Genomic DNA, 19620 nt, shown 5'->3' with positions numbered 1-19620 from the left:
CCAGCAAAGAAAAATTAGGGAACAGCTGAGGCTGATTTTAGACAATGGAAAGTGGGGGGAGGGGAAAGGTTCTCCCTGACCCTGAAACTTTCCACTCACTCTGGGCAGCTCTATGGGTGTTTTAAAAGAGAAGGGAGGGGGAGGGGGAGGACATTGAAATAGAGAAGGGTACTTTGGCAATTCTAGAATGGTAGTTTTCACCCAGAGGCTCCTAGTTGCCCTTCAGCTTCCCCCTTACTCTCACCCAGACTGTGCTGGATGCTAATCAAATTCCACTGGTTGAGTTTTACCTTTTGATTCCTGGTATTCAGGGAGCTTGAGCAACAGTGAAGAGGGGAGGCCACTCATCCTTGACAATTCCCCCAGATCCCCAGATCAAATTACTGTGCTATTTTGAGAGTCTCTAATTGGCAGGGAGACATCATTCCTCCCCCCTTAAGAGCCACAGGGATGGAGTAAGAGGGTAAGGTTGGGATCTAGAAGGCCATCCCAGAGCTTCAAGCGGGTGGGGCCGGGGGAGAAAAGAGGGGGATGGTCACAGTAATCCAGATAGGGTAATGTTCTCCATTTCTCCCTTTCCGCATAGTGGTCTTTAAATAGAACTTTTATAGCAACACAGACCAAGGTCTGTGTTGCTCTCTACTCTTCTCCTCACCCTCTGCTCCCTTCTTAACTCCCCCCACTCATCATCATAATCATCATCATTACCCACTCTATTCCCCTTGGCTTAGTTCCAGGCCATGTTCATTCCACTTGGAGCCTTGCTACTGACAGGTGGCAGTTAATCCCAGACACTGGCACCGTACAATCTGACAATATGCCAGGGTGAGGTGGGCACTGTTCAAGGTGACCAGAGCTAACATGGAAGAATATAAATGGCTCTAATTAGTCATTACGTCAAGGATAGATGGGTAGTATTAATACTAGGCCCCAACAATGGGGTGACTGAAACACCCACCAGCGTAGAGGGCAAAACTGGAGTCCACTCAGGAGAGCTTCCAGTCAATAGAGGTAGATACGCAGATGGACCATCAGCTGACTCTTGAAGGAAAGCAGAAAAACCAAAGACCCCTACTGTTGCACTTAGGGAACGGAATGAGAGAGTCCCAGGGACAGGAAGCAGTGGATAATAAGGTGGGGGGATTGAATAAGGAGGAGAAAAATACAAGGACAGGAGAAGATCAGAGCCATATCCCTTCTAGTATAAGGGAAAGGTATAGGAAGATTTGATATTCAGACTTCAGCTCTCTCCTGCTCCCTCACTAGCCCTCCTGTTCAAGACTGAGATCCACATAGGTTGCAGCGACTGGTCTTCCAAAGGGGTCCTGGAGAGAAGAGGTTCAGTAAAACAGACAGGAGCCCCAGAGCCCCAGAGGTTGAGGTAGGAAAGAGTGTGATGCCAAATTGCCTACTGCTGTAAGAATATGTTTGACATTTAGTTGGTTCCTAATTAAACAACCCAATATCAAACATATCACACAGAAGCAGGCAGGAGAGTTTTGGTGGTCCTCTGCTTTCCTCCCCACTGCAAACAAAGGACAGAGCAGAGACACCAGGCACCAAGCATGGCTAGATGGAGAGCCATCTCCTTGGGGAGGGGCACTGACCCTTGCTCTTTGCCTCCCAAGGCAGCCAGCTCTTAGTCATCTTCTCTTCGTGCCATCCCTGACTCGGCTCCTCTCCTACTAGTGCCTGGCCTTCGCTGGATCACGTTGGCCTAAACCAGGAAGAATATCTGGCAGGGCTCCACATCTGGGCACCTATCCTTCCCCAAAGCTCCAACACGGAGCTTCTCCCCAACATGTCACGGCCCCAGTGCCCAGAGGATCAGCAGTGTCAGCAGCTCCTCATCAACCTTGCCACCTGTTCTCAACTCCCCTCCTTTGCCCCAAGGCTTTGCCAGAGTGGGGGTGGGGACTTGCACAACCTGCTTTCCCTTTCCAACACCCACACAAGGCTGCTGAAGGCCTTTCAGCGGACACCTTCCTGGAACCCTCCTGCTCTTAAGTACGACAGATTAGTAGCCATGGGAAACTTCCAGAAGGCTTGGCTGCTTCTTCCCACCATCTTGTCCCTTCTCACCTTCTCCCCATGTCCTCCAGGCATCCTCCTTAAAGTCACCGTTGGGTGTCCAGAAGAGAAGAGTGACCTGTCTCACTAGCAGGCTTCAGCCTGGGCTCCAGAGAAGACGTATGGTCTCTCCTGCCTGGCGGAATTAGAAGTAAGACTTTAGGAGATCAAAGGGAGGGAGGAAACCCCCTCTGCCAGGAAACAGCCTGCATTCCTTGGGACTCTCCTCCTCTTCTGGGGCTTTTTAAAACGCAAGCTCCTGGGCCGGCTTCTCTCATGGTCTTCCCTCACAGGGATCCAGCCTGGTGCCTGCTTTTCTGGGAGATTTTTCTTCTGAAGAGAATCAGGTCTGTTGAATGTCATGTGGCAGGCAGATTCTTCTCTCTACTGTGGCAGAAAGGAGCCCGAGTTATAGCTACACTGGTGGGGTGGGGGGCTTGGGTGGAAGTGTGGGGTGGGAGGAGGATGCTCTGCTTCAGCCCCCAGGCCTGTTCCATGTGTCCTTGTTCCCATTAGGCCGGACACCTCCACACCCCCTCAACACACGCACACACAAACACATATGCCAACTCGACAGTGCCCTTGATCTAGATCGATAGCTTGTCCCAAGCCCCAGTCAATTCCTATTGTGTGGCTCTTGCCTTCCAGGGGAAGACTAACAAATGGGCATACAAGCTCCGAGGTAGGCACCTGTGGTGTTGTCTTACGGGTTTCAATCTGTGTGTAATTTTTACTTTCTTGACCTTCCTTTTTATCCTTAACACCCCCTCCCCCAAGTTCTAGTTCCCTTCTCTGGGAATCTTGATTGTCCTGGAGAACCACAGGCTGGAGGGAGAGAGGCTGGGAAAGGGACTAGCAGGAACTGAAAGGACTTTAGTGTTTGGGGCACTGGGGGAACAGAGGCAGAGACAGGAAACATCGATGTAGGGGAGGAGCAGCTTTCTTAGAAGGAGACTGACAGGACGGCACATCCAGGCCGAAATCTCAGATTGCCTTTGATGAAAGCTTTCTAGCTCTCCTGGAAGTAACTTCTGTGTAGTCATTTCAAGCAAGACTGAGTCCTTCTGAGCCTGAGGAGCTGGGTAAGGCACCAGCCACAGAGGGAAAAGGGGCTGGATGGGTATGATGGGGTGAACTACTCAGTTGATGTGATGAGAGCGGACAGAGTAGGCAGAGAGGATCAGAGGAGATGGGCTCCGTAGGGGGCCGGACTGCCAATACTGGAGCCAGCCTGGCACTGACAAGCCCTGGGGAGAGAGGCCAAGGTCAGGGATCAAGGCACAGGGGGCAGGGCATTCTGTGGGCCCAAATGAACAGAGGAAAGAGGAATAAAAGGGGTTGATGAGAGAGTGTGGTGGGAGGTGGGGGGGCAGCCAGGTAATGGAGAGGAAATAAAAAGAGAAAGACTATCACAGGGCAGGAAAACATCATTATGACTTAGCATTTATTGGATATTATATGCCACTTCTCTGCTAAGTGCTTTATTTAATCTCCACAGTAATCCAGTGAGGTAGGCGTTATCTCCATTTTACATATAAAAAAACCCCTGTGACCCAGAAAGTTAAAGTTACGTGCTCAAGGCCACACAGGCAGTAAGTGACAGCCAGAATTCAAACCCAGCTCTGTCATGTGGAAGCCTGTTCTCGTAACGCCAGGCTATGCTGCCATATATAAGAGGTGGGGGGCGGCTGGGAGATAGATACAAGGGAAGATGAAAGAAGTGAAGGCGAGGTGGACCTGCAGGGAATAGAAGGCAGGGGAACAGGCAGAAGGAATGGGAGACTCAGCCAGGTTTGCGGGTCAAACCCAGGACACGTGTGTGGTTTTTCTCCTATAAAACTCTCATCATACCTGTCATGACTTGGTCAACGCCTGCCTCCCCGACCAGCCTGTGAGCTCCGTGTCTTGTTTGGTGTCACAACACTTGAGTAGTTATTGACTAAAGATAAGACGGCTTGGGAAGCAGGGCTGATGGGGACTGGAGGATGAATGGATATATAGGACAGAAAGACAGGCCTGGGATGGAGAATGACATTTGAGCTGCATAAGGGGTCTGGCCAGGGGGCCAGTAGGGGACCTGTGAAGGGCTTGGTCACAGGGAAATCTCCTAAGAGGGAAGAAGGAGGATACCTACTGCGTGCCAAGCGCTGGGCTTGCTGTCTACATAATCTTATTTAATCCTCATAATGTTCCTCTGAGATGGGTATTATCCCCACTTTCAGAAGAGAAAATTGAGGCTCAGAGAAGTAACTTACACATGGTGACACAATTAAGAGGTGAAGCCAGACTTCGAACGCACACCTGACTCCATAGCGTGTGCTCTTCTCTTTATACCTTGCTGCTTCTCTGTGCTCCGCATCAGCGGGGTGTGTAGGGAAAGGAGGAAGGAGAAGCTCCGAGCTAAGATGAAAAATGCATATTGAAGGACAGAGGCAGACTTGTGGGAGGGGGGAAAGAAAAGGTGCGAGTTTTGCAGTGCAGACAGAGCCACATGGAGTTGAGGGCAGGAAACCATCAGTGTGGAAAGGATGAGTAACCAGTGAGCATGCAGATGGCAAGGTGAGGGAACAGGGAAAAGTATGTATGACGGCAATTGCATCAGAGAGTGATGGCGTGTTCCTGCACCTGTTACTGGCTGCAGAGTGGGAGTCTCTCTGGCTTGAGATGTCATTTGTATGTAAAGCGGATCTTTATAAGTAAGGTTCTCTATGGCCTATAGATGCAAATGATTAATCAGTACTTTTCAGAATTTTGAATGCATTTAGATTTCACATGCTCTTTCCAGTCCCCCATAAATCCCACCATCCCTTATTCCCTTATAACTGCCAGACTCCTGAAGGCATTTGAGTCTGGAACCCTGTTATTTTGCCGAGGTGGGAATTCAGGCGGAAATCCAGAGGACAGAGACTTGTCCAAGGTCTCACAATAACTGGCCAAGTCAGAGCCTAAAATCCAGGCCTCCTGACATCAAGCACCATAGTGCCTGTGGATTAATAGCCATATTCAGAACTATTTGTCCAAGTATACAGAAGATCAGTGGAAGTGAGATCAGAGAGGTGGTGAGCAAAATCCAGAAAGCTCTATTAAGATTATGGCAGCTGTGAATAAGCACTTTTGAAACAGATCAAGATTTAGGGCTGAAAGAATGAGCCACTAGTCCAGGTTTGAACCTTTAAGAACTAGCTTTATTTGTTAAACCAAATCAGGATTCGCTTCTCACATTGTGCCTCTATCCACCTCCCCTCCCCCCACTTACATCAACACTGCATATGTCACTCTGACCACAAGGCGTCACTCTTGTTTTTACCATTGTTTCATAGATTGTTTCCCCTATAGCACCAGGGGGTTGACAGGGGCCCGAGAGGTGAGAGTTGGAGCACTGCCTGGAGTCCTGGGCACATAACTAGATCCAGGTGAGTTTTGGGAAGGAAGTTGAAGGTGGTGGGGCTCAAGAAATCTAGGTTAGCAGGTATGGTGAGAATGGAAGGACAATGTTTCAAATGCCATTAGAGTCTCTCCACATAAAAAGCTTTGCCCATCTGATTTAGTTCCTGTTGGTACTGCCGATGCTCCTTTTCAAACAGCTGGTGCAGGGCAGCTTGACAGACCTGGTGGGGAGGGGAGAATAGAGTGTCATGTTTGCCCTCTGTTTACCCATCTTTCTCATTCTTTCTCCCTGGTTTCTTTCCCATCACCTGTGTTCTCTTGGATCTGGACTTAGCTGTGACATAAGCTAGGCAGTAGCATAGAGGCTGAACCACTGGAGTGGAAGCCTACCGATTTTTTTTCCCCGTGGGTGAAGCTCCAATGTTCAGCAAATATTTGCTGAGAACATACCATGAACCAGAAACTTTTCTAGGCACCTTGGATACAAAGATGGTGACATGACAGCAACTGGGGACTCCAGGGAGAGAGAGAGGTTCCAAGAGGCAGGTGTTAGGCACTAAGAAGCAGTCTTACCAAGGCGAGAGGAGCAAAGACTAGACTGAAGTTTGGGACTCTGCAGCTGGATGCAAAGAATCAATGAAAAGGAGCTTTGGTTTTACAGTTAAAGAGTTGCTGCTCTGGTATAACGGCAGAGACTAAGAGCTTGGGAATCCCAGTGGGCAAAGGCACAGGGCAGTAGGGGATGAAACTTCAGGTCACCCTTGCTAGAACTCACCATCAGTAATTGCTTGTTGGCCAGTGCCAACTCCTGCACCATAGTGTCCTGCATCCTTAGGATGGCATATGGGTTTCTCCTCTGGTTTAATGTCATCTGCCACAGACAGTGAGTGTGTGAATTTTGCCACCTGTCCCAGGCAGAAAGGTAGGGGTTGAATGGGTTAGAGTCGGGAGTGGAGACAAAAACGCCATCAGTGAGGCTGCTTCTTCACCAGAACTTCTGTGCCATCGTGAGAAGACTGCAAACTCCTTGAAAGGATAACTAGAACTGACTTAGAACTTAGTATATTATGTCACTCAATCATCAAAATAACCATGTGTCATAGATATTAATTTTTGCATTATACAGACAAGGAAACTTTAAAGTTCAGGTGAGTTGCCCAAGGTCACTTAATGGCAGACCTGGGTATCAAATCCAATCTAAGGATTAATTCCTTCCATCATACCAGTGATACTCAGTCCTGGCTAGGTCTGAATTAAGGTTTTCTAATATATAAGAGGAATATATGTATGTCTCACACACACACACCCTCTGTTCAGATAATCCTGTTGACATTTTTTTAAAAAATCAAGTATTTTTTACAGATGGCTGAAAAATTAAATTGATACAGAAATATATATTAAACGAAAAGTGAAAGCTTCATTCTTCTGCCCCAGTCCTTCTCAACAAAGTTATCAGTTTCTTGTGTATCCTTACAGAAAACTTTTCTATATCAGCAAGTGTTATCTTTTAATTTTTTTTTTAAATTTTTATTATTTATTTTATTTTTTGGCTGCCTTGGGTCTTCATTGCTGTGTGCGGGCTTTCTCTAGTTGCGGCGAGCGGGGGCTACTCTTCGTTGTGGTGCGCAAGCTTCTCATTGTGGTCGCTTCTCTTGTTGTGGAGCACGGGCTCTAGGTGCGCGGGCTTCAGTAGTTGTGGCTTGCGGGCTCTAGAGCGCAGGCTCAGTAGTTGTGGTGCACGGGCTTAGTTGCTCCACGGCATGTGGGATCTTCCCGGACCAGGGCTCGAACCCATGTCCCCCACACTGGCAGGCAGATTAGTAACCACTGCGCCACCAGGGAAGTCCCTTAATTTTTTTTAACATGAAATCATATGTTTACATAAGCAGTATTACTTAACAATTTGGACTTTTCATATCAGCACATAGAGATTTGCTTTGTTCTGTTTAAAGGCTGCCTAGTATTTCTGTATCATAATTTAACCAGCTACACGTTGTTTCTAGCTTTTTTATTTTTATAAACAATGCTGTCATGAATACTCGTGTGTGTACATTCTAGTGCTTTTGCAGGTATATCTGTGTAAATTCCTAGAAGTAGAGTTGCCAGTTCAAAGGATATGTGAATTGAAAATTTTGATAGATTTCATAAAAAAGGCTTCATAAAAAAGGCTGCATCAGGGACTTCCCTGGTGGCACAGTGATAAGAATCTGCCTGCCAATGCAGCGGACACGGGTTCGAGCCCTGATCCGGGAAGATCCCACATGCCGTGGAGCAACTAAGCCAGTGTACCACAACTACTGGGCCTGCGCTCTAGAGCCCGTGAGCCACAACTACTGAGCCTGTATGCCACAGGTACTGAAGCCTGTGTGCCTAGAGCCCATGCACCGCAACAAGAGAAGCCACCACAATGAGAAGCCCACGCACTGCAATGAAGAGTAGCCCCCACTCACCGCAACTAGAGAAAGCCTGTGCACAGCAACGAAGACCCAATGCAGCCAAAAATAAACAAATAAAATTAAAAGAAAAAAGGCTGCATCAATCTTGATTCCCACTAAAACTATATGCATTCTTGTTACCTCACATCCTTGCTACCTCTGGGTATAACCTATGAAACCTTAAAAAACAGGCTTATCCTATCTAATCCCAGACCATTTTAGAATCTTCTGGGTTAAGACCTGTGTTTTTTAAAAAAGCTCCCCAGGTGATGGAGATATACAGCCTAATCTTTTGAGTTTTCTCATTCATTCATTCAATACATACCTACTGCATACCTACCACATGGTTAGTGCGATGCTGGGCAACAAATACTTGAATTTTCCTTAAAAAGTTAAAAAAGAAAACAACGAAAACTTGCTCCAATTTTCCTTCAGAGGATGGGAAGCAAGGGAGAATAGAAACCATTGCCTATGTAGCCTAACCGAGTGGGCACTAGGAGGCTGATCTCTGCTTGTGAGAACAAGGGGTGCTTCCTGCCCCTCCCATACCTGTTTGCATTCTTGAGGAGCCCCTAACAAGATGGAGATCTCAGAAGTGGCTTAAGGAGGACAGGAGGGTGAAAAGGTCAATCTGAAGGCTAAGGGAAGGGATAGAAGCAGAGATTACCTGTCCACCATCTTCTTAAGTCCCAGGGCCCTTTGAAAACTCTGCAAGAAAAGGGAGTTCTGTTGATCTGCCTTGATCTCCAGTACCTCACTCAGTACCCTATCATAGTGGGAGACACATAGACCTTTTCTTTAGAGACAGGGAGTAGCCAATTTCCTAGGGGAGGTGGGGAGAAAGTCCTACTCCTTTCAGAATGGACCAAAGGTAACATGCAGCGGTTAGTATGCAACAAATATCTGAATACCTACTATGTGCCAGACATAATCTCCCACTCCTGCTACTACCCTTCTGTTACATCTGTCCATTTCTGGTAAATTGATCTGGAAACCTTATCCAGGGAAACACATCCAACCCAGCCCCTTTTCCAACTCTGCATACCTCTTCTACTTTTACCATCCTTTCCACAGACATGTCTTCAAACTTGCTTGATGTAGTCTTAGGAGACTGAGCAGGCTCAACTTTGTTTTCAGTCACCAAGGTTTCAGTAGTCATAGCAACATTTACACCTCCAACAATGAGCCTAGGCCTAGGAGTTGATTGGTCACCTGGCCTGTTGCCCTGGAGACCTGAAGGGAATCCTGGTTCTCCAGCCTTCTATTAGTGACACAGGCAATTCTATGAGCAAGGACCACGCTCACATTTCAGGATTTCTTCTTTTGTGGTCCCAAGGAGTATCTGTATGGTTCTAGGTCCAGAGAGCATATCACATGCCTGTTTTATTAAAAGACAACTATAAAGGAATGAATCATATGCTTTAGTTTTTAATTGTTCATTTTATTAAATAGTTTATATAAAGTCAGACCAATATATTGGTCTGACCATTCCTTCACACTACCCCACACATGAGGAGGGATGAGATTATGTCAGGTGTCAAAACATTCCCTTTTCAATTTATTCATGACACTATGGAATGAAAGTAGAAGGCAGATCCTTGCACGCCAGGGAAGTTGTGTTAAAGTTTCAACACATCCTGGTTTAAGTGGAGCACCAGGGTAAGTTGTTCCACATACCACTCATGGCCTCACCCAATCTCCCCACCAGTTCCTGTATACCTTTCCCACCAATGAACTCTTAGATGTCTCAAACCCAAGTGGTTCCCATACAACTGTGTTCGAAGGGATAGATACAGAAGACAAGACACCAAGCCCCGTCATCCCAACTGTCACCCTTGGGATTATTTATAGTCTGGAAAAGGACAGATGAACCATGATTAAAACCAAGTGAGGATTTTTAAAGAAGCTTTAACAGAAATATTAAGAAAAACATCTGAATTCAACTCCAGAGAAAAGTGCTACCAAGGGAAAATAAAGTCTTAACTCATGTTCTGCAACTGGTCGTAAGAGAGGGTGGCAGAATGATCCTCTAGGCATGAACTCTAAGAGCTCTGAACACAACCAGCGCTTCAGCTGATCCAGTCTGGGCTGCTGAGCCAGATGACCCGAGGGCTGCCCGGCAGGCACACTGCGGTCTGTCTGGCTCCATCAACAGTGACGGTTCTTCAGCTCCATCACAGAGTACTCTCCAGTGTGTTATAGTTGTCCTTAAAGCTCTTCAATTCGAGGAAGTGCTTGGCACGTTTACTCTTCTGACTGGAGGGGAGGTATGTCACCTGGATGGTTGTTGGGGAGACTTCAGGAGACTGGGTTAGGTCTTTGGCTGCTGACTGATGTTGTCGCTGAGAGCTCCCACTTCGGGCTTTGACCCTGAAGAATACAAAGAGGGCAGGTCATGGACAGAATGAGGACTAATGGAAGAAAACAATTCAAGGCTTATCCATCCTATAAATGCAGCTGTAGCCACAAATGGTCTCTGTCCTACCTTATAAACTAGTTACTATAGTTACTAAAATCTCATCTGGTAGCTTAGAAATAGCAGAGAAACCAATTTTCCCACTGAGTCCCTGCCTCTGACTCAACCTCTTCTTCATTTCACTGTGCTTAAAGCAAACTTTTAATTCTGCTGATTCACCTAATGTGTGCATGCCATTAATATACTCCCAGTCCCTTGAAACAACTGAATAACAAAAAATAATATTGAAGTTAACTACTAAGTACTTATTAGGACATTAAACCTGGTGCTTTACCAACATGTAATTTACTAACATCCCACTATTCCTATAGGGTGGTATCATCCTCTTTTGCAGGTTAGGAAACCAAGGGTCCATCCAGTAAGTTGCCTGAGGTCACAAAGCTAGTAAGTGACAGAGAGCTGGGATTCAAACCTAAGTTTGTCAGATTTCAGAAACTTTCTAGAAACTAGAGATCAAAGAGACAATTTTTTTTAAACTGTGGTAAAATACACATAAAATCTACCATCTTAACCATTTTTAAATGTTTACAGTTCAGCAGTGTTAAGTACATTCACATTGTTGTGCAACCAACCTCCAGAATTCTTTCCATCTTGTAAAACAAACTCTCTGCCTATTAAACAACTCCCTATTCTCCCTTTCCTCTAGCCCCTGGCAACCACCACTCTACTTTCTGTCTCTATGAATATGATTACTCCAGATACCTCACATAAGTGGAATCATACAGTATTTGTCTTTCAAAGAAACTGAATTTTGAACAGGCCTCCTGCCTGACTTCTAGACCAAATGCTCTTTTCCATCCTTTCCACATGTTCATTTTCATTAGTTTTCTAAGTAGTTTTTACTAGGACCTTTTGTCTTTAGAACAAGGTAGTTTATTTTTAAGAATAGAGAGGACAGGACAGACATACCCCTTATCTTTTGAGAAAGAGCCATAGTCAACACAGCAGAAAACAGATGTATTCTTTTCATGGCTGGTAACTAACTTTTTATTCTAGACTGGCTTTCCCGCTTTACTCTTTCAGTTACACGTATGCATAAACAACATAATGAAGGTTTGTTAGTATGTATTTACAATGTTCCCAGCGAGGGACTTCCCTGGTGGTGCAGTGATTGAGAATCTGCCTGCCAATGCAGAGGACACGAGTTCGATCCCTGGTCTGAGAAGACCCCTCATGCCGTGGAGCAACTAAGCCAGTGTGCCACAACTACTGAGCCTGTACTCCAGAGCCTGCGAGCCACAACTACTGAAGCCCGCATGCTCTAGGGCCCGTGCTCCGCAACAAGAGAAGACACTGCAGTGAGAAGCCCGTGCACTGAAACGAAGACCCAACACAGCCAAAAAAGATAATAAATAAATAAAATACATAACATAAAAAAAAAAAGAGGAATTGTGATGTGGTCATAACATAAATGGAAAAAAAAAAAGTTCCCAGAGAAAAATCATGATGTCTCTTCTATAACACAAGCCCTCAGCAGCTGATTCTTTAGTGATACCTTTTGTTTCAGATAGGGTTACTAATACTTTAAGTGGTAATAAAAATGGTTGGCATTTAATTCTTTTATCGAACCAAGGCACAAAAGGATGACACTGGGGCCCTGAAAAGAAGGCATCTTTGTGTGCTGAAAAACTTTACTTTATTCCATTTATTGGTGTAATAGGTTATACCAATTCTGACATTTTACTGAGTTGGACAAAAAACAAAAACAAGGAGAAAAAGAGATGCACAATAGGAGAAACTTCCCTTATTAGCTTGTAGAGCAGCATTTGCTTTCCAATGTGAGCAAGCAGCAGCTCTAACAGTCTAGGACCTGACAACTCTTATGTTATCATAGATTTTGTTCACAGTGCTTTTGAAGGTCATCTCACTGTGGGAACAGTCCAGCACTACCTGTATTCTCTAACCAGCTCCCTTTGACATGTTCCCCTCCAAACTCACACTGTGGCCAGCTCACTCAGGGCCTCCTGATAGCGCAGGTACTCACTCTGGCCAAAGACCTGAAGAAAGAGGAAGGGAGAATGAGAATCTCTCAGTCTGGGGCATCCCTTTAGTTCCCTGAAGGAAAAGAGTGGCCATCTGGCTTACCCCTGTCCCATAGCGGGCTGTCTCATAGCCATCCAGCAGGGTATCAATGAGGGCCTTGCGCACACCCTTGAAAGGAGTACTAGTGTTTCGAAGATCTAGCAGGTAGGAGCGGAAATTCTTGCCCATTAAGGAACGGGGATGCCGGCCTTCAGCATGAAATGGGATCTCTATGGAGATAATAGAACAATGATACCCCCTTTCCCATTTGTTTAGTCTTTCTAATTAATTTCCCAAACTTACAAATAGGTCCAATGAGTGAGTTGGGGGGAAATTCTAAGAGAATTCAGAAGACCAGAGATATAGAGCTGTGTCTGAGTGGTCATATGGTGGTGGCAATACAACTGTTAAACTATACCAACGACACACAATAGTGTCATTTTCCTATTTACCCTATTTACCCATAGTTTAAAATATATATGTTTTGGTAGAGATAGAGCATTTTTGACAATGGTCATATGAAAAAAATGGAAAAAAATTCAAGAGCATTTCTGACAATGGTCATATAGAAAAAAATTCAAGAACCATCTAAATAGGCTTGGTGAAAAAGCAGATGCTGCCTGTCTTTTGTGGGAAAACAAGCAAATTACCACCATCTAGTTCATGAAACTAAAGGTCTAGAAAGAACAAAACAAATCCAGACTCTTTGGAGAAAAATAACTTACATACATCATTTCCTTAGGTAAAATAGTAACCCAGTACTCTCAAAACTAGGAAATTCCTACCAGCCGGAGATGTGCAGAAAGGACAAATTCTAACACATAAAGTGGGTTCCTCCCTCTCTTCCCCAGGTGAGCTTTCAGGATCCGGAACGGCTGTTGAGCAGCCCTTACCAGAGGCACGGATGGCATCCAGAGCTTTCATCCTGTATAGATAGTTGTAGCAATCTGTTAAGAAAGAGACTGGTCTCAGGCATAACCCTCAAAAGATTCTCCAAACTCTAGCAAGCTTATTGTGCCTCCCACATCTGACATATACCCAGTAACAAGGAACCACAGCTGCTGAGTCTGCCAGCAGCTATGTTTATAACTCTGAGAACAAAGGAATTCTGAGTTTGTGAGACCCCTCACTGAAGTATCCTCCAAGATCATGCCGCATACTTTGATTTCCCTGGGTTTCCAGCTGTAGCAGTCTTGCGTCATCATCTGCAAGGAGCTGAGGTTCATATCTGATATCCTGAACCCTGGACAGTCGGATATCAATCTCCTCTTTTAAGTCCTGTTCATGTGGAGAAAAGAATACAGTCACTTAGCCTGTACTTTGCTTCCCATCAGTCTGGAAATGGGGCAGAGCAGGTGAACAACTAAGACAACAGAAGCAGAGAAAATGCTCATTTGGCTAATGAAATTGCCAGATAAGACTCAAGAATTTAATAAAGAATGGGGTTGGGTTCGCTAGGAACCTCTCCAAACTGCATATCTCTAAGCTAGAGCTTTTAACCTGCCAGAATTCCTTCAAGCTCTACACCATTATTTCTGATTTTCAACTGAAATTTTGGGGGGCGCTGAGTGGCATGCGGGATCTTAGTTCCCCCACCAGAGATCAAACCCGCACCCTCTGCAGTGGAAGCACAGTCTCAACCACTGGACTACCAGGGAAGTTCCCTTGACAGGATTTAGAAGAATCTTGGTTAGGTGTCATAAAGAATTTCCTGAGCTGGGAAAAAATGGACATCAACTGGAGGTCATAATCTACTCTAAAAACCTGTAAGAAGATCTGTATGTGGTTTAGCAGTCTGGGAATTATCCCTACCTGGTGGACCACAGGATTTCTAGAGGCTTTCTTCTAGAGCGCATTTAATTTTTTAAGTAGGTAATTCAAAAAGATACGAAAGGTGTCACCCCCACTTACCCAGAGCAACCACTGTTAACAGTTTCATATTCATCTGTCTTATGAGGGTTGCCAGTGTCCCAGCAAGTATTTTGTGACATTTAGGAACTTCTATTGTGAAATATGTCATTCGTAGAATACATTTGACATATATATACATCTTGATTACAAAATTCATTAAGATGCACACCTCTATGCACTTATCCAATTTATGAACTGGAATATGACCAATGACTTGGAAGCCTTGTGTGTCCACCCGATTGAATGCAACCTCCAACCTTAACTTCTCAAGTTTTATTTTTCTTTGCTGTTTTATCACATCACCCTGAGGAAGATGTTTAGCTTTGCCTGGTTTTGAACCTTATACAAATGGAAAAAAAAAAATATATATATTTTTTTGAAAAATACTTTTTGAATTGCTCTGCAACCTATCTTTTAAAGGTTTTTTTTGTTTGTTTTTTTAAATTTATTTATTTTTGGCTGTGTTGGGTCTTCGTTTCTGTGCAAGGGCTTTCTCCAGTTGCGGCGAGTGGGGGCCACTCTTCATCGTCTTCATCGTGGTGCGTGGGCCTCTCACTGTCGCGGCCTCTCTTGTTGCGGAGCACAGGCTCCAGACGCGCAGGCTCAGTAGTTGTGGCTCACGGGCCTAGCCGCTCCACGGCATGTGGGATCTTCCTGGACCAAGGCACGAACCCGTGTCCCCTGCATTGGCAGGCGGATTCCTAACCACTGCGCCACCAGGGAAGCCCCTTAAAGTTTTAAATAAACTTTACTGAGGTTTAATTTACACGCAATAAAATACATCCATTTTAAGTGTGTAGTTTGACGTATTTTGACAAATGAATACATCCATTCAACCACCATCCCAATCAAGATACAGAACACTGGACTTCCCTGGTGGTGCAGTGGTTAAGAATCCACCTGCCAATGCAGGGGACGTGGGTTCGAGCCCTGGTCCGGGAAGATCCCACATGCCGCGGAGCAACTAAGCCCGTGCACCACAACTACTGAGCCTGTGCTTTAGAGCCCGCGGACCACAACTACTGAGCCCACGTGCCACAACTACTGAAGCCCACGCGCCTAGAGCTCGTGCTCTGCAACGAGAAGCCACTGCAATGAGAAGCCCGCGCAACGCAACAAAGACCCAATGCAGCCAAAAATAAATAAATAAATAAATAAATAAATAAATAAATAAATAAATTTATTAAAAAAAAAAAAGATACAGAACACTTTCATCACCCCAAAACGTTCTTCATCCCCCTTTGCAGGCAACCTCCCCTTTCATGCCCCAGGGAACACTGATATGCTATCAATATAGTCCTTCCTGTTCCAGAATTCCATACAAATGGAATGGAATCATACGGTACATATTCTTTTGTGAATGGCTTTCTGGCATTTTTTTCACCTGGCATGTTTTTGAGATTCATTCATATTTGTGATTTACTTTTTCCATTCAAAAGTATTTTGGAGATTCACTTGTGTTCATATACTCATCTTCAGTTTATTTTCATTCCTTATAGTATTCCAGAATACTATTACATTATTATATTTCCATTCTCAAATGGACATTTAGAGTAACAGTTTTTCTAAAAAAAAATATTAGAAACAACGCTGTGAGTATTCTTGTACATGTTTTCTGGTACACATGAACAAAAATTAATTTCTCTATGGTAGGAGTGGAATTGCTGGGCTATGGATTAGGGACATTTGCAATCTTACTAGACAATACCCCAATATTTTCCAAAGCACTTTTACTAATTTGTACTTCCACCAGCAGTGGATGAGAATTTAGCCAGAACTTTTTAGAGCAAAAGGAATCTTGATCTCATCTAGTCTGAGGTTGGGGGGTCCTAAATAGTCAAAGGTTTGATTAGCTCATGACATACTGGAAACTAACCCTATATCCTTCTTATGGGAGGCAGCTGGCATTTGGAGAACTGGGAGAATGTGGAAGCACTTTTGAGGTTTCAGGCCACAACACCTTCTTTGAGGCTTTCCATGAAATATATCAGCAAAGAACAATGAGAGGAGGATTACAGTACTAGTTAATGAAAGAACATTGGTCTAGGAGTTGACAGAATTGTGTCCTAGCTCTAGCCCTCCCACCAACCTGCTTTTCACTCAACAATGAATTATTACTATGTGTAGGCCCTGGCTCTACAACAGTGAACATAACTGGCATGGTGTATACATTCTTAGAGCTTAGGGAAGAGAGAGGCATTAAACAAATAAACATAAAAGAATATTTGTAGTAAAATGCTATCTGGAAACAAAGAAGACCTACTTTATAATGGGTCATAAGCATTCCTCTTTGTAGGAAATAGTATTTGAGGTAAGTTCTAAAGATCAAATGAGCTAGCCAAGTGAAAACCAGAGGTAGATCATTCTAGGCCACAGTGACAGCACACATAAAGATAAGAAATTCAACCAGTGTAGCTGGATCCCAGTGATCAGGGGAGAGCCATACAAAAGGAGGTTGGTAAGGACAGCAGGCAACATTTACCCAGAAGTGTAAGGCGGAAGAAGCAGGATGGGGGTGGCAGTTGGGGTATTAAGAGTTCTGTGGGGCATTACGACATGTTAGGTTTGAGATGCCTATCAGACATCTAATTGGAAATGTTAGGTAGGCAATTGGATACACAAGGATGGAACTCAGGAAGGAGGGATGGGATAGAAATAAAATTTCATCAGTAGACATTTAAAGCCAAGGAAAGGAAAGCAATTACCTAAAGAGAAAGTACAGACAGAGACTGCTTGGTTATTCACTTCCTGTATGTCCTCCAGTAAGCTGCTTCCTTTTCTTAGATTTCAGTTGGTAACATGAATGATAGAACTAGATGATTTATGGGGCCCTTATAAATCTAAAGTTTCGCAATGGCAACCCTTCTCACTGATCTGGGGCTAATTCTAACCACTCTAACCCCATCCTAAATCAAAAAAAAAAAAAAACCCAAAACAGAAAACACTGGGTAGTTTAAATTGAACTGGGAAACATCATACCAGAGTTGGGAATTTTCATCCAAGTCCTTCATTCTGCAGATGCAGAAACTGAAGTCCCTGGATAAGCTACTTGCTGTGCCACGGCAGTGAGCAGGTAAGCCAAGACCCAAGATGACCTCTATTGCTCAATATACTAATATACACATGGGTAACTGGACCAGGAAATAGGGGAATTAAGTCATTTCTAAAGGCAAAGGAAATCTCATTCTGGGCCCTAATGGATCTGGAGAACCAGGCCTATCTCATGCCTTAAGGACCTACCTTGGGGGCATTGTGTCCCACAGGGACATGAGGTCCCCTTCGGGATTTCATTGCAAAGCGCATGATTTGCCTCTTCACAAAAATAAATAGCAGTACAAACACCTGTCCAAAAGATATGAAAAGTAAAGAACCTTGAATTAAAAAGTTAGACAAAAAAAAGGCATGCCTTCATTTCAAATCTCTCAATTCGGGCTCTCACGAATGCTTCGGGGTATAAGTTGGGACAAAGCAAGGCCGTCAGCGATGGCGTGGACATAGATAAGCCTGTAGCGTAGAGGCTTGGGGGTCTTAATCCTAGGGTTTAGGGGGAGGGTTCTCGGCCAGGGGCGGGGCGGTCGGTGACTTATGCTCCCAGGTACTCCTGGGATAGGAGTCAAAGCCCAGAAAAAGCGCAGGTGAGTGGGTGGAGAATGAGGACCGGGAACTGCTCAAGAGGAGGGTCTCTACTGGGTCAGAGGCGACAGCAGGAAATGGGGTGGGGGAATCTCCTCACCAGGCTCCCGTAGGCCATCACCAGCACGACATTCACGCCGGACAGCCAGTTACTGCCGGACGCCATGGCCTCCCCACCCCGCGCAGAACCGCTCCGGTTTACCCCGCTGCCCTGCCTCGTCAGCCCGGGCTGCGCCGAGGCAACGGCGCCTGGGTTCCTTGAAGCGCCCCGGCCATTTCCTTACGGGGAAAGACCAAGGCTGACCGGGCCTGAAAACATGGCGGACAGGGGGGGCGGGGGCTAGGAAAGAAGAACGATGCCTTCCCGCTTCCCCTCAGCACGTGACTCAGGCACGCAATGACAACCGGGACCGACGAGTGCGGAGACGCGGAACTACGCCAGTAAGAGGAAACGGAGGCTATCCGCGCGTCACGTGGTGGAGGCGGGGCCGCTGCGGAGGAGGCGGGGCGGACGCGCGGAGCCGGAATGAGGTGTCTCGTGGCGAGGCGGCACGCGCACGCTTGCGTGCGCGTCCTTTTTCGCGTCACGTGTTGGGGGACGCAGGAAGGCAAGTGGGAGGGGAAGGCGCGAGAGCGAGCGCAAGAGGGAAAAGGAGGGAGGGAGGGGGAGGAGGGAACCTTATATCACGTGACAGGGGCGGCGCGGCCCGGGGTGTCAGTGTGGAGGAGACTGAGGTAAAGTTGGGAGCGCAGCGGCGTTGGCGGCGGTGTCGGTGGCGGCGGCAGCGCGGCGGGGCCGGGTATTGTCCGCGGCCCCTTTAAATCCACGATCCCCCTTTTACCCTCCTTTCTTTCTCCCCTACCCCCGCCGTATCCCCCTCCCTCGGTAGGCCCCCCCGCACCGTGTGTTCCCCACTGTACACCCCCCCTCCTAGTCTTGCGAGCCCTGCCCCCCCCCCCACCCCCGAGTCGGCCGCTGGAGGTTTTGTTTATGGTTGGGTTCGCGGCCTAGTGGGCCGCGCCAGAGCCGGGGCCTCGATTTGGGAGCGTGGCCGGGGCGGGGCTTGGGGCAGCCGGAGCGGGGGGGCCATGCGGCTAGAGCCTGAGAGAGGGGAGAGCGAGAAAGAGCGCGAGCGAGCGAGGCCTGGGCCCCGCCTGAGGTAGGGCACTCTCTCTACCCTGGCCGGTGCCTGTGGAGAAGACGAGAGGGCCTCCTCCCTTTCCAATCCTCTGCGGGCCTCCTCTGATCCGGATCCGGCCTGGTTTGGGGGTGGCGGGGTTGGGGGGGGGGAGGGAGGGCGATGGGGTGGAGCTGCCCCAAACTCCCCCATGTGGCCCTCAGTTTGGAGTGCGGAGGATTAATTTGTTCCGGGTGGGAGGTAAGGAGGCGATTGGCCCCGGGAGCTCCCGATGTGGCGCTGAGCGGGGTGAGCCTCCCATCCTCCACGCGTGGGCTTGCGTCCCCTTTCCGTTTCCAGCCTCTTTGTCAGCTCCTCTTATTACCTTTCCTTCTTGCTCACCGCTCCAGCTCTTGGAATATATTTTTTTGCTGCTGTCTTTAGTCTCCTGTCTTCCATACTGTAGTTCTGGGTACCCCAAACAATTGATGATGTTATTTGGGAAGCTGGGCCTGCAAGCCCCCATAGGGTATATTACGCCTAAGGGACGTCATTAGAGCAGTGGGGT

At 46.4% G+C, this 19620-nt stretch overlaps 3 protein-coding genes across 15 annotated transcripts in view; 1 reads left to right on the top strand and 2 right to left on the bottom strand.

Annotated features, from left to right (window-relative positions):
• Positions 1-5233: 5233 nt before the first annotated feature.
• Positions 5234-9066, bottom strand: CFAP141 (cilia and flagella associated protein 141). Its single transcript, XM_082365527.1, has 4 exons — positions 8938-9066; positions 8560-8600; positions 6233-6362; positions 5234-5678 (listed from the first exon to the last, which is right to left on the bottom strand). Exons 1-4 carry the CDS (start codon positions 9049-9051, stop codon positions 5577-5579), a joined length of 387 nt encoding a protein of 128 aa, XP_082221653.1. The 5' UTR covers positions 9052-9066; the 3' UTR covers positions 5234-5576.
• Positions 9067-9312: 246 nt separating this feature from the next.
• LOC309614114 (protein C1orf43 homolog) lies at positions 9313-18339 on the bottom strand. 3 transcript variants are annotated; one of them, XM_082361957.1, is made up of 7 exons: positions 18035-18329; positions 17542-17643; positions 13551-13668; positions 13284-13337; positions 12454-12620; positions 12307-12365; positions 9313-10262 (listed from the first exon to the last, which is right to left on the bottom strand). In XM_082361957.1, the coding sequence occupies exons 1-7, from the start codon at positions 18098-18100 to the stop codon at positions 10067-10069; spliced, it is 762 nt and encodes a 253-aa protein (XP_082218083.1). In that variant the 5' UTR covers positions 18101-18329; the 3' UTR covers positions 9313-10066. The 3 variants fall into 3 exon arrangements, with proteins under 3 accessions (XP_082218083.1, XP_082218084.1, XP_082218085.1); XM_082361959.1 differs by having other exon boundaries at positions 10126-10262; positions 12259-12365; positions 18035-18339; XM_082361958.1 differs by lacking the exon at positions 17542-17643 and having other exon boundaries at positions 18035-18331.
• Positions 18340-18582: 243 nt separating this feature from the next.
• The window catches only part of UBAP2L (ubiquitin associated protein 2 like), a 43291-nt gene continuing 42253 nt past the window's right edge, over positions 18583-19620 (top strand). For 3 of the 11 annotated variants that reach the window (XM_082345009.1, XM_082345028.1, XM_082345017.1), the window contains exon 1: positions 18636-18669. The gene's annotated coding sequence lies outside the window, so the exon portion shown is untranslated. Of the gene's footprint in view, positions 18735-19049; positions 19095-19620 lie in introns of those variants that run through there. The other 8 variants (XM_082345019.1, XM_082345012.1, XM_082345008.1 and 5 more) reach the window with 8 other exon arrangements.

The sequence above is a fragment of the Balaenoptera borealis genome (assembly GCF_965194805.1).
Source record: "Balaenoptera borealis genome assembly, chromosome: 1".
In the NCBI taxonomy this organism is placed as follows: domain Eukaryota; kingdom Metazoa; phylum Chordata; class Mammalia; order Artiodactyla; family Balaenopteridae; genus Balaenoptera; species Balaenoptera borealis.
Note: the sequence above shows the minus strand (reverse complement) of the source record. Positions and strands in the feature narration are given on the sequence as shown.

Excerpts from the sequence above, each read along its gene's own strand:
- CFAP141 (XM_082365527.1), bottom strand. The coding sequence starts at position 9,051 with ATGACTACTGAAACCTTGGTGACTGAAAACAAAGTTGAGCCTGCTCAG. Across the intron at positions 8,601-8,937 it reads GGATGGTAAAAGTAGAAGAG|AGTTTTCAAAGGGCCCTGGG; the intron begins GTATGCAGAGTT and ends CTTTTCTTGCAG. Across the intron at positions 6,363-8,559 it reads CTTAAGAAGATGGTGGACAG|GTGGCAAAATTCACACACTC; the intron begins GTAATCTCTGCT and ends TGCCTGGGACAG.
- LOC309614114 (XM_082361957.1), bottom strand. The coding sequence starts at position 18,100 with ATGGCGTCCGGCAGTAACTGGCTGTCCGGCGTGAATGTCGTGCTGGTG. Across the intron at positions 12,366-12,453 it reads CAGCCCGCTATGGGACAGGG|GTCTTTGGCCAGAGTGAGTA; the intron begins GTAAGCCAGATG and ends CTCTTTCTTCAG. Across the intron at positions 10,263-12,306 it reads CTGAGTGAGCTGGCCACAGT|GGTCAAAGCCCGAAGTGGGA; the intron begins GTGAGTTTGGAG and ends TGTATTCTTCAG.